This window comes from Pimephales promelas, chromosome 10 (assembly GCF_988280905.1).
Source record: "Pimephales promelas chromosome 10, fPimPro1.hap1.1, whole genome shotgun sequence".
In the NCBI taxonomy this organism is placed as follows: domain Eukaryota; kingdom Metazoa; phylum Chordata; class Actinopteri; order Cypriniformes; family Leuciscidae; genus Pimephales; species Pimephales promelas.
This window is the reverse complement of record NC_142778.1, coordinates 25,280,204-25,292,742: the sequence shown is the minus strand read 5'-3', so window position 1 is coordinate 25,292,742 and position 12,539 is coordinate 25,280,204. Positions and strand designations below refer to the sequence as shown.

The 12,539-nt window shown below is 38.5% G+C and overlaps 1 protein-coding gene across 3 annotated transcripts in view; it reads left to right on the top strand.

The window, feature by feature from the left end:
• hipk2 (homeodomain interacting protein kinase 2) overlaps window positions 1-12,539 on the top strand; it is a 106,280-nt gene that overhangs the window by 82,474 nt on the left and 11,267 nt on the right. The window contains exons 6-10 of one of the 3 annotated variants that reach the window (XM_039650387.2): window positions 1,510-1,694; window positions 1,806-1,968; window positions 5,682-5,811; window positions 6,908-7,020; window positions 11,906-12,036. In XM_039650387.2, coding sequence (XP_039506321.1) covers window positions 1,510-1,694; window positions 1,806-1,968; window positions 5,682-5,811; window positions 6,908-7,020; window positions 11,906-12,036 — 722 coding nt within the window. Of the gene's footprint in view, window positions 1-1,509; window positions 1,695-1,805; window positions 1,969-5,588; window positions 5,812-6,907; window positions 7,021-11,905; window positions 12,037-12,539 lie in introns of all 3 variants that reach the window. The other 2 variants (XM_039650386.2, XM_039650385.2) reach the window with 2 other exon arrangements.

Here is a 12,539-nt window from a genome sequence, read left to right as displayed (position 1 = left end):
TGTGTGTGTGCTCAGTTTCCGCTGTTGCAGCTCTGCCAGTCTGAATGAGGAACATCTGCACTGCTGTCTCCATGATATGCACCTGTCTTTAAATTGTTGCACTCAGTGAATGCGGCACTTGTGATTTCAACCGATTTATATATGACAGTCAGATGTGAAATGGAGAGCAAGAAGAATGATTGTTCTCGGTTTCATCATCTTCAAGTGACAGTTCACTAAATGTGCGTGCGTAACTGTTTCTGCAAGATTTGTGTACGGCTGCTATGCAGGCGCTCCTCTGGCTTGCGGTTCATATTCTGCGTCCCCCCCGAATGATTATTTTTCCTCACGTGTCAAAGATTATTTCTTTATCATGTAGCGTGATGGAAACAGAGAGAGAGAGAGACAGAGCAGGACTGAAATAGCATGCATAAAAGAGGACTCTGATTTGCACTGGTGACTGGCGTTTTATCTGATAGCTCGGGGTGGTTAGACCACGGATAAACAGCATGGCGGTATGAAAAATGCGTTAGCCATCTCTGACAGGGAGTCCCAAAAATAAAAAGCTCTGCTGCACTGCTTTTTAACCTCTGGCAAAACACCACTATCAGACAATAAAAATGTGTTTCTTCAAAAACAGGCACTTTTATGTCCCACGGGTTGATTTCAGTCTTGTCCTCTTTATTTTGTATTTTCTTCTTTGTATATACCTATATACTATATTATTATGTATTATTTAAATCTTCAGACAGATGGGAATATCTGGCCGGATGCATTTCTAAGAGGATCTGTAAATAGCTGTATATTTGAGGGCAAACATCGGGGAATATCAGAAAGGTTATTGTTGCCCTCTGAGAAACGCTCACACTTTTTGACTGACAGACCTGTGTATAATAATAGAGTCGTACACGTCAAGCACCGCGGGATGTGGGAATTATTTATTTACACACAAATACTCATGCGTTATTTACAAAAGCTGTAAAATGTAAGCTGGATCAGAAGATACAGCTGAAAGATTTCATCATTTGAGAACACCCAGGCTTTGCATTGAACACACTAGGTCTGAATTAGCCCTCAAATATGGTTCCTAATTGTCTCTACTTCCTTTATTCATGGATTAGCACTGTCCGGTGCAATTACAAATATTATCTAGATAAGCAACTTTTGTCATTTTACATATAATTAAACATTTTTGTGGGGAAGTTATAAATTGTGTTGAGTGCACTACACTTTTTGGAACTGAAAGCATGATTAAATCAGCCAAAACATTTCTTAAATGAACAAGCAAGATTGTGATTGTTATTGAAAGTGAAATTCAATGAATTTATGTTGGAATTCTTTTTTCTGAGGAATTCAGTGGGCACAGATTCCATTTTGATGCGTTACATTGGAAAAAGAAGGCAAGAGCTGCATGGTTAACCGTGTTTGAGGATCCCTAAAGTACTTGTTGGTCTCTGTATGTCAGTCAATGTGTATTACTCTCTCTCTCTCATTTCTAACTCTCATTTTTTTCTCTTTTGCTGTGTGCAGGTGAATATGACCACAGACTTGGAAGGCAGTGACATGTTGGCGGAGAAGGCAGACAGGAGGGAGTTTATTGACCTGCTGACCAAGATGCTGACCATCGACGCAGACAAGAGAATAACGCCCATTGAGACACTCAACCACCCCTTTGTCACAATGACACACTTACTGGACTTCCCACACAGCACACAGTCAGTTCAACTATCCAACTGGAAACTTTTGGGGGGTTGTAAAGGTTATGTAGTTTTATCAAATATGTTATTGTGTTTAGATTGCTGACCGTGTCCTTTTCGTTTCTGCAGCGTCAAATCCTGCTTCCAGAACATGGAGATTTGCAAGCGTCGGGTGAACATGTACGACACAGTCAATCAGAGCAAGACGCCCTTTATTACACATGTAGCTCCCAGCACCTCCACCAATCTCACCATGACCTTCAACAACCAGCTTAACACTGTGCATAGCCAGGTCAGTATCCACACACACACACACACACACACACACACACACACACACACACACACACACATTAGTGACTTTCCATTACCATATATTGTTCTTAAAGGGATACTCCACTTTTTTTGGAAATAGGCTTCTTTTACAACTCCCCCAGAGTTAAACAGTTGAGTTTTACTGTTTTCGAATGTATTCTGACGATTTTTTTGATATTTAGAAAAATATCAGTAACCAGACAGTTTTTGGTCTCATTGACTTCCATAGTATATTTTTTTTTCCAATGAGACCAGAAACCGTCAGGTTACTGATATTTTTCTAAATATCAGAAAATCGGCTGAATGCATTCGAAAATGGTAAAACTCAACTTTTTAACTCTGGGGGAGTTGTAAAATGAGCCTATTTCCAAAAAAGTGGAGTATCCCTTTAAATGTTATGATAGGTAAACCATAAATCAAGTTTGTTGTTGTGATGACCTACAGTAGCACATGGTCAAAATGACTAAAACATTACCCTTAGCTCAAATGAACACATGATCAAAAAGAAAATTAGTTAATACACCACAATAAATAATCAAAATATATGTACTCGATAAGTTAATAATAAATGTAATTGAATTATGGTATTGTTATTGCATTTAAGCATTAATATTTTTAAAAGCATCCTTAAACAAGACAAATGCACTTGAGAAGCCAGATAATATAATATATTGAGTTTATAAGTATTTACATTCTATATTAAATTCTATAAATTTATATTTCTGTTGTAAATAATTATAATGATACTAATATATCAAATAATAAAAAAAATTTATATATATATATATATATATATATATATTGTGTTAAATTGTTAAATGTTGTGCTTCAAACAAGCAATATTATGTAATTAGATGTTTTAATGTATACGGAAATAAGATTTTTGTGGTGTATTGACCATTTTCTTTTTTTGAGCATAAAAAATTACTGTTTCAACCTCACAACTACAGCCATGTCAGAACAAACACAACAAGAAGCTACTGTATATGTGACAAAAATCTTGAATATTTGAATTCAGTTGCTACCTAAACCCTTGCCGATCCCTAGTTCAGTTTAGTTTCCCTTAAAGCTGCAGATAATTAACTCAGTAGGACAATCCAAAGAAATTAGTGTAGCATTGGCCCATTGGCCACTAACAGTATCAGATGTTTTCCTTCAGCGGACAGAACACCAGTCATATCATGGGCCATTTGGGCTGTGTGTGCGTGTGTTTTCAGCCTTGCAGCCCTCTGTCACAATGTGCTGATTAACAACATGACAGCCTTTACTTCCTGCTTGCCTTGCATTTTACCACTTTGCAGCCTTAAAGATTGCACCACTTTGTTTCTTTCTCTCCTTTTGTTTCCTCCTGTTTTGCCTCAGTGCAGTTTAGCTTCACCAGGGAGTGTTTGTCTAAACTGCTGACAGAGGGCCAGGCATGAATCCCATAATGCCTTCATTTTGAGTTATTTGATCGGCTCAAAACGTGACTTTCCCCTTCGAATAAACATGTCTTAAGTCAAAAAGTCATATGGCTGTAATGTTACACTGTAGCATTCCAGCCTCTCTGTAACATCATGAGAAGAACATTGTGTAGGGCATTCAGTGTGTTCGAAGAAAAAGCTTGTGTAGCATTAGCCAGCTGTGAGGGTGAAGTGTTTATTTTGTGTGATGAATGCCATGGCGGCGTATTGATTAACTCTCTCCCCTGATGCTCGTCGGCCTTGCTAAACGGGGAAAATGAAAAATGAAAAGCCCTGTACTGAATTCTCCCCGTACAAACCTTAATGAAAAGTCTATAATTACTAGCAGTGGCATGAGATGAAACAGTATTGCTTTAGTAACAGATGAAAGTAAATAACAATAGCTTCCATTACCTTCTTTGTCTATTGTTAAATTTCGCCCCTTTCTTGGAAGAAATGACAGGCATTTTACATGGAAATGCACTTGGATGGTCATATCTAGATGATAAACCTCTTCCACGACCTGGTTACAGATAAGGTTGGTTGAAGAGACACTCCAAAAAAATTGTTTGCAAATGCGACATTTGAATTTCACTAGACTTTTTGAAGAGGGTTACCAAATAAACATGATCTATTCAGACTTAACCTTGAGTCATGCCTTTTTTTGTGTGTGGACTTTTTATTTACTGCGATAGAAATAAAGAGGCTCAAACCCAGATTTCTCATATTACCACCACAGCTCAACATCTTTATGTTTAAGCATGCCTGCATACCACTAAGCCATAGCTTAGGTCTGGTTTAGTTTTGGAAGGTCTGAACAGGTACATGAGCTCCTGAGTAGGCTAGACTCAAACCTACATTTCCCACATGAGCTCCAAACCTCAAAATATGTATGCTGGAGCATGTGTGCAGACCACTAAGCCAAAGCTCAGACTTTTTTATTTTATTTGTGAAGTTCTGAAAAGGCACATGATTAGAAACTTGACTCAAACCCAAATTTCTCATATTAGCACCATGGCTCAACATATTGTCTGAGCATGTGTGCCAACCGCAGTCCATTTATATATTTATTTGAGAAGTTCTGAACAGGCACATGGAAACGTGTGGGTTTAAGCCTGGCCAAAGCTCAAAATGGTGATGCCGGAGCATTTGCGCTGAACGCTAAGCCATAGCTCAGACCTTGTTTTTTTTTTATGTTTGTTTATTTTGGACATGGGAACTTGAGCAGTATAGACTCAACCCCAGATTTCCCAAATGGGCTCCGTGGCTAAAAATAATTATACTGGAGCATGTGCACTTACTGCTAAGCCATGGCTCGGACCTTCTTTTTTTGTTTTGAGCAGCCCTTTACTCTCTCTGGCGATGTTACCGCGCTCATATTTATACTTCTGGCTATATTTTTGGGTTGTGCTTTCATTATAGAGAGAGAGCGACTATGATGGAAGGACCTGTACAATTCTTTTGAGAAGCACATTCGGTTCACCGTTCTAGATGGAGGAGTGGGAGTTCCCTCGTTCATCAAACCTTCTAGACGCGCAAATTCCACATTGATAGATGAATAAACAGATGAATGTGCTGCAGTCAGGCCGGATTAAAAAGCACTGGAGGAGAAATCTAGAGCAGAGGCTTTGAAGAACAGATTTTTTTCTCCCCTCGCCAGTTAGATCTGTGTGTATATTTAATCATAGCTTTAGCACAAAGAGGGATCATTTTCTGCTGCTAATGAGACTGAGCAAATTCAATGAATTGAAGGGTTGATGGACACTGTAACACAAGAGCATTGATTGAAGCTCTCTCACCTCCTCTCTCCTCTTCCCTCACGCTCAATAAGTCATTTTATAGAACATGCCTGAACCTTAATGCCGTCTGCACCCACTAGCATCTAATTTGTTGTATTCGCTTTGAGAAATCACTTGACATCAAGCACGCTTCCCATGCCTGCAGTTTTCATCAGCTAGTTGTTTTTTTGAACATCCATCCTGCATATTGAGAAATATTTTAAGGAGTTTATGTTTATCATTTGCTATTCTTTGAAATTTTTGCTCTGCATCCCTGTCATCGTTGTTCCACCCAATCCCCACACCCACTTCCTCATGCTTTTGTTTGTTTGTCTTTGTTTGTCTTTGTTTTTGTTTTATCCCATCGGTTCCTTTAGGCCACCAACCTGGCTCCCTCTTCCACCAGTGCCACCCTTTCCCTTACCAATCCTGATGTCTCCATACTAAATTACCAATCTGCACTCTACCAGCCTTCTGCGGCCCCCATGGCTGCCGTGGCCCCCAGGACCATGCCCCTCCAGCCCGGTGCGCCACAACTCTGCGCCGCCCGACCCGATCCCTTCCAGCAGGCCCTCATCGTCTGCCCACCTGGCTTCCAGGGTAAGGGCTGTTTTCATTTATACAAAACCCATATTATATCTAGTTCACACATAAATAAAAATTCTGTATTATACAGTATACTTAGCCTAGTATCTTTCTGAACTTAATGTTATTTTTTCTGTTTTAAAAAAAATCTTTACCCAACTCTTTCCATTTAACAGCAGTTATAGTATCTTCATCAGACAAATAGGACAAAAAAAAACACATTAAAGGAGAACTCCGGCGCAAAATGAACCTTTGTTCTAATAACACATTGGTACCTAGTCGACTGTTCTCTGAGATTTGTTGTCATGATAATCGAATGTAAAGAGTTTTATCTCTAAAAAACTGTTTAGCGTATAATGCTAGTATATGGGGGCATGTAATAAGGAAAAATAAATTGCTAGTTTAAACCACTAACAAGGCTCAAAATAGCCCCACACTAACACAGTAACATAATGAGGGTCCCTACATGCTAAACGAAGCACTGAGAACTTTGTAAGTGTGCAGACCGTTTAATAAGAAGATACTTTATAAAGACGGTTCACTTCGTGTATACAGGCGGGATCTTTGGAAAACAGTCTCGACAAGTCGAACCACGAACGCCGTTCGCTAAACTTCATACAGTTCAGCTCACTTAGCACGTCGTTCGTGGCTCGACTTATCAAGACTGTTTTCCAAAGATGGCTCCTGCCTGTATACATGAAGTGGACTGTCTTTTTTTAGAGATAAAACTCTTTACATTCGATTTTCATGAAAACAAATCTCAAGAGAACGGTTGACTAGGTACCAATGTGTCATTTGAGTTCCAAATGTGAAGTGGTCCACACGACTGGTGCGCCACATTCCAAGGCCTCTTAAGCCATACAATAGTTTTATGTGATGAACAGACTAAGATTTAAGTTGTTATACATTGACACTTGCTTCTAGATTCAACAATGAAAAAATGTACATTTCAGTCAGGTTATCATACGAATAGAAAATACACTGCTTAATTTCTGATTGATCATGTGACACTGAAGATAAGAGTAATTGCTTCTGAAAAATTCATGAAACATAATGAGCTGTTTCACAAATTGGGCCATCTAATTATGTTTACCTTGTTATTTCCTTCCAGGTTTGCAAGCATCACCCTCTAAACACACTGGCTACTCAGTGCGGATGGAGAATGCAGTTCCCATAGTAACACAGGCCCAACCTCTACAGATCCAGCCAGGCCTTCTGACACAGGTATAGCCAGACATTGCCCCCATTGCCATAGCAATACAAAGCTAGATTTCCTAAACTAATTACACCCCTCTGTCTTTCCCAATTCATCAATTACATCCGAGTTTGGCTCCAACCAAAGAGCAATTAGTATGACCTACTTTGTTTTAATGATAAAATTGAAAAAATGATATAATTCACTTTCCCCTTTACAAAATGAAGAAGACACTCTCATTTCATGGCAAATAGATTAATTGAAGCCAGGTTGGAATGATCTCATAATGCCCTGCTGTATCAACCGGGAGTGACCTGCCTTTACCCTGCCAGAGATTTTAGCCCACTGATGGTTTGCTTTCCTGCTTCCACTAAGGTCCAGGGAACTCTGCTCCTTTCTTGGAGTTAGAGGAAGTCAAGCTTTGATGAGCAAGGCTCATGGTTGGCTTTAAATGAGGTCTGTGAGTGCTGAGGGATTTGTCTACCCTCTGGAGCCGCAAGGAAGGGCCCAGACGGCTTTTAAAAATTGAGACAGGGTGGGGAGATTCAGAGCCGTTTTGCTAATTTGTAATTTATCCTGAACATTTCCTAGAGCTCTTGCTGCTGTTTTAAGACTCTACTCTTCTGCTTAAAAGAATGGTTCAGCCAAAAATTACAATTATTTACTCACACTCAAACTTGTGTGACTCACTTTCTTCAGTGAAACATAAAAGGTGAATTTTTGAGCAATATTCTGGCCACACTTTTAAATGAAATGAAAGTGAAGCAGGGCAGTGACAGTGAAGCTCCAAAATGACAAAGTAAATGGCATAAAAGTATCAGAAAAGTTGTCCATGTGTTACTGTATTTTCCAAATCTTCTGAAGTGTTGTGTGAGGAGCAGACCAGAATTTAAGTCGATATTTACTGAAACTCTTGATATGTTTTCTACTATTACCAATACCCAATTTGTAAAATTAATCAGATCTTTTTAGTAGGGCTGTGCAAAAATTAATTGTTATTAATTGCATCCAAAATAAAAGTCTGTGTTTACATAATATATTTGTGTGTGCTGTATATAATTATTTTGCATATATAAATACCTATGCATGCATGTATATATTTAAGAATTATTTGCGCTTAAATTATGTATATATATATATATATATATATATATATACATAATCTATATTATATAAATATAAATATTTTAGATATGAATAAGACATTTTCTTAAATGTATACATGCATGTGTGTGTATTTATATATACAAAATAATGATATACAGCACACACAAATATATTATGTAAACACAGACTTTTATTTTGGATGCGATTAATCACAATTAATTTTTGCACAGCCCTACTTTTTAGTGAAACTGTTGATCCATTTATAAAAGTAGACTGATTAACTGATTAACAAATTAAACTGAAACAAGTTAGCCTTTTTCGTAACTACACTCTATTTCTTAAAAGGGTTAGTTCACCCAAAAATGAAAATTCTGTCAGTATTTACTCGCCCTCATGTTGTTCCAACCCCGTAAGACCTTCGTTCATCTTCGGAACACAAGTTAAGATATTTTTGATGAAATCTGAGAGCTGTATCACTTCTTCATACTAGTTATTAAAGACAATAGTCCAAGTGACTACAGTTGCTCAATCTTAACTTTATCAAGCGACGAGAACACTTTTTGTGCGCGAAAAACAAACAAAAATAACGACTTTATTTCAACTATTCATTTACTTCTCTCTCTGCCTCGAGTCAGGTTACTAGTGTAACAGCGTAAGCTTCTGTTGTTGTACATCACACGCATCACACACATGACCAGCGTCAGCCAATAGTGAGCCTACGTGTGATGTAGCTCTACGCTATCACACAACGTTAACTGACTAGAGGCCCATAGAGAAGTAAATGAATAGTTGAAATAAAGTCGTTATTTTTGTTTGTTTTTGCGCACAAAAAGTGTTCTCGTCGCTTGATAAAGTTAAGATTGAGCCATTGTAGTCACTTGGACTATTAATGATGTCTTTAACCCTTTAAGTACTTTACAGCGTCTTTATTGTTCCTTGTGTTCATGAAATCCTGAGCATAAAGTCCATGGGTGATAATCGGAGCACTGCATTGGGAAAGGCAGTTTCTCCAGAGTAAAGATTGGGGATACGTGTTTATCATTTCTCCAGGGCCTCAACCACTCATTCTTCCCCACTTCAACCCAATCAGCCAGACCACATCGCTCCTGTTGCCAGTGGAGTGGGATTCTAGAAGGCCTCAGCTTTTATCTAGAACAGGAATGCAGAAAATGCGAAAACAATTGGCGAGAGAGCGGCGGTGCTTTTAGATCCCTGGGGGTGACAAAAGGCTTTCACCCTGTGAGGGCAGAAAAGCTGTTAGGGGGGTAGTCGCAGAGATGGCCTTGCATGGAAAACTCTTATCTGGGTTAGCGTTCCAGGCCAGACGGAACAATTACACAACCCGACCCAGAGTGAGAAAGGAGGATGCAAAGTGTCAGGAATGTAGGCAAAGTGCTTTGGGGACATAGATCTGATGAAATTATTTGTGTCATGGGCAGAAAAAGTATGAAGAGGTGTTGCCACATACTCAAATATGTACTTTTAGGGAAAGTTAAGGCTAAATTAAATGGGGTGCTAAATGTAAAAAAAAGTTTCTCTCAGTTAAGCTGTAATTTATATACAATGTAAGCTGTGTATTTATATACAGTATATATAAAGCACTTTAAAAAAAAAATGACAATGATAAGCTGATTATAGTTTGAGAGGTACTTTGCTTGCTCAAATAATAGCAATCCCATGCACACCTTAAAGAAATACTCCACTTTTTTTGGAAATAGGCTCATTTTACCTCTCCCCTAGAGTTAAACAGTTGGGTTTTACCGTTTTCGAATGTATTTAGCCGGTTTTTTGATATTTAGAAGAATATGAGTAAGCAGACAATGTCTGGTCTCATTGACTTCCATAGTATATTTTTTTCCTACTATGGAAGTCAATGAGACCAGAAACTGTCTGGTTACTGATATTCTTCTAAATATCAGAAAATCGGCTGAATGGATTTTAAAACGGTAAAACTCAACTGTTTAACTCTGGGAGAGTGGTAAAATGAGCCTATTTCCCAAAAAAAGTGCAGTATCCCTTTAAATTGCCCGAATTCCTGAAAAAGGTCCAGATTCACACCTATCACATTGATAAATGCCTTTCAAACATCGTAATAGCATTTTCCCCCCCATCACTCCTCCTTTTTTGCAAGTGCTGTGGCCCATACAGATGGGCCAGTAAATAGATGTGCAAAGAGTATTAAAGAAACAATTCATTAGTTGTACATTGAACTGCTAATCAATAAAGCTGCATTAAACTATTAGAGTTGCAGGCACTCAAGCTCACGTCTCTGAGCAAATTATGCCTGGCACTCCTCGCTCTCCTCACCCGCCACACAAAACAGCTCCTCACAAAGCCTCTGAATGGGGGCCCCTGAATTTAATTAAAGTCGGAGCTGATTTGGAAATGTCTAGCACATCAGCATACTGCCTGGGAGATGCCACATCTCTTTATTAAGGCAGGGTCTTATCTTTTTTATAGCCATGAGCCAAGGCCGTACGCAGTATGCAGGGCCCCATCTCCGGCCCTCGTGTATGTACTGTAGATATGGCGCCACGGTATCGAGGGAGAGAAATGAATAAACTTCCAACGAAAGTGGTTCAAGCTTTTTTGTTATTCCACAGGGAAATGTTTTATGTTGTCCATAATTTGCTTCTACAGAGCCTCCCTGCTCGCTTTTTCATTTTCTGACCAAGAGAATAGTTACTAAAGAAGATGGATGCATTATAAAATTGGTTATCTATTCTGTACATATTTAGATATTTTCTTACTCAGTATTTTTGTGTTGTTTTCCAGTACAAATATCGTAACATTTTTTAAATCGCCATACATTTACATGAGAAGCAAAATTACTTGTTTTCTGAAAAATCGAAATTAAATGAGTTTATGCTTAAAACAATAAAATATGGGGTCAGAAAAATATTTTTTTCCTCTGTAATTTAAGTTGATTTTTCTGACCCCATTGGCAGACATATTCTGGTCTTAAAGGGATACTCCACTTTTTTTGGAAATAGGCTCATTTTACAACTCCCCCAGAGTTAAACAATTGAGTTTCACCGTTTTCGAATCCATTCAGCCGATTTTCTGATATTTAGAAGAATATCAGTAACCAGACAGTTTCTGGTCCCATTGACTTCCATAGTATATATTTTTTCCTACTATGGAAGTCAATGAGAGTCAATGAAAGTCAATGAAACGGTTTAACTCTGGGGGAGTTGTAAAATGAGACTATTTCCAAAAAAAAAAGTGGAGTATCCCTTTAAGCATGAACTCAATTTGATACATTTTTCAGAAAACTACATTTATTATGTTAAAAAATTGTGCATCTCTAGTACAGTAATCTTTAATCGTTAAGAAGGTTTAAATATTTGTACTGGAAATGAAAAGTAAGAAAACTATTTTTTGCAGTGTGTGATGTCTCTAGGCCCAAACACTAATGCTGCTGTGTCTTAAATAACTAAATGACCCCTTTGGTGGTTGTTTGGCACAGTTTATCACTTACTAGCGGTCATTTCTCTAAATAGCCATATCCTTTTTCTCCTCTCTTGAAATATGTGGGTGCAGTCCCCTGGCCTGTTTAGCTGGTGCAACCCTGCGATTTGATGTGCCGGGTTACAGGGTCTTTTACACTGCAATTAAATAGCTCGAGGTCAGGGAGTCCATGTGCTGTTGGTTGCTAGTAGGTGTTCATATCCTACTCGACTGCAATGTCCAACTAAATTGGATTACATCAGCTCTACTATCTGTAGATGTTTTGACCTTTTGCTGGAGATGTACCTCACTTTTGTGTTGCTAACCCTCTGTTTTCCCTCCATCCTGACCTTGCAGCAGGCCTGGCCATCTGGTACTCAACAGATTCTCCTTCCGCCAGCATGGCAGCAGCTCACACACACTTCAGTGCAACACGCCACCGTCATCCCCGACTCCATGACCAGTTCGCAGCCTCTGGCCAACTGGAGGTTAGTTGCCACTATACCATTTTGACTGCCATTTTGTTTGACCATTGGCAAATGGGGAGCAATAGATTCAAACAGTGCCCATCCACTTTTTTTAATGGGTTTAAGAGTTTTAAGCCATGAACCAAACCAACCAGCAGTATAACCAGAATCATGTAATTCACAATATTTCTTGGGAGTGGGTGTTAATTTGATTGTCGCAATTATCTGATTGGTGGAAATTTCTTTGCAGAATCATGGGTAATGTTGTTTTTAACCAAGAATTCCGTTGTTGAACATAATAATTCACAATAATGCTGGTTGAGGGCTTCAACAAAAGCATTTCCCATCGATTAGCAACCTCATAGCTCAGAATAAGGTTTATAAGTTATCGTTCAAAATCAATTGGAGAAACTGTGATTTTTTTTTTTTTTTACTTCTGGGACCCAACTTTTTTTATTTCTTTTATTTAGCTGAGCAGATCTGGTAAAAATTTGTCATGTTTATTAGGGTTTCCATTAGTATTC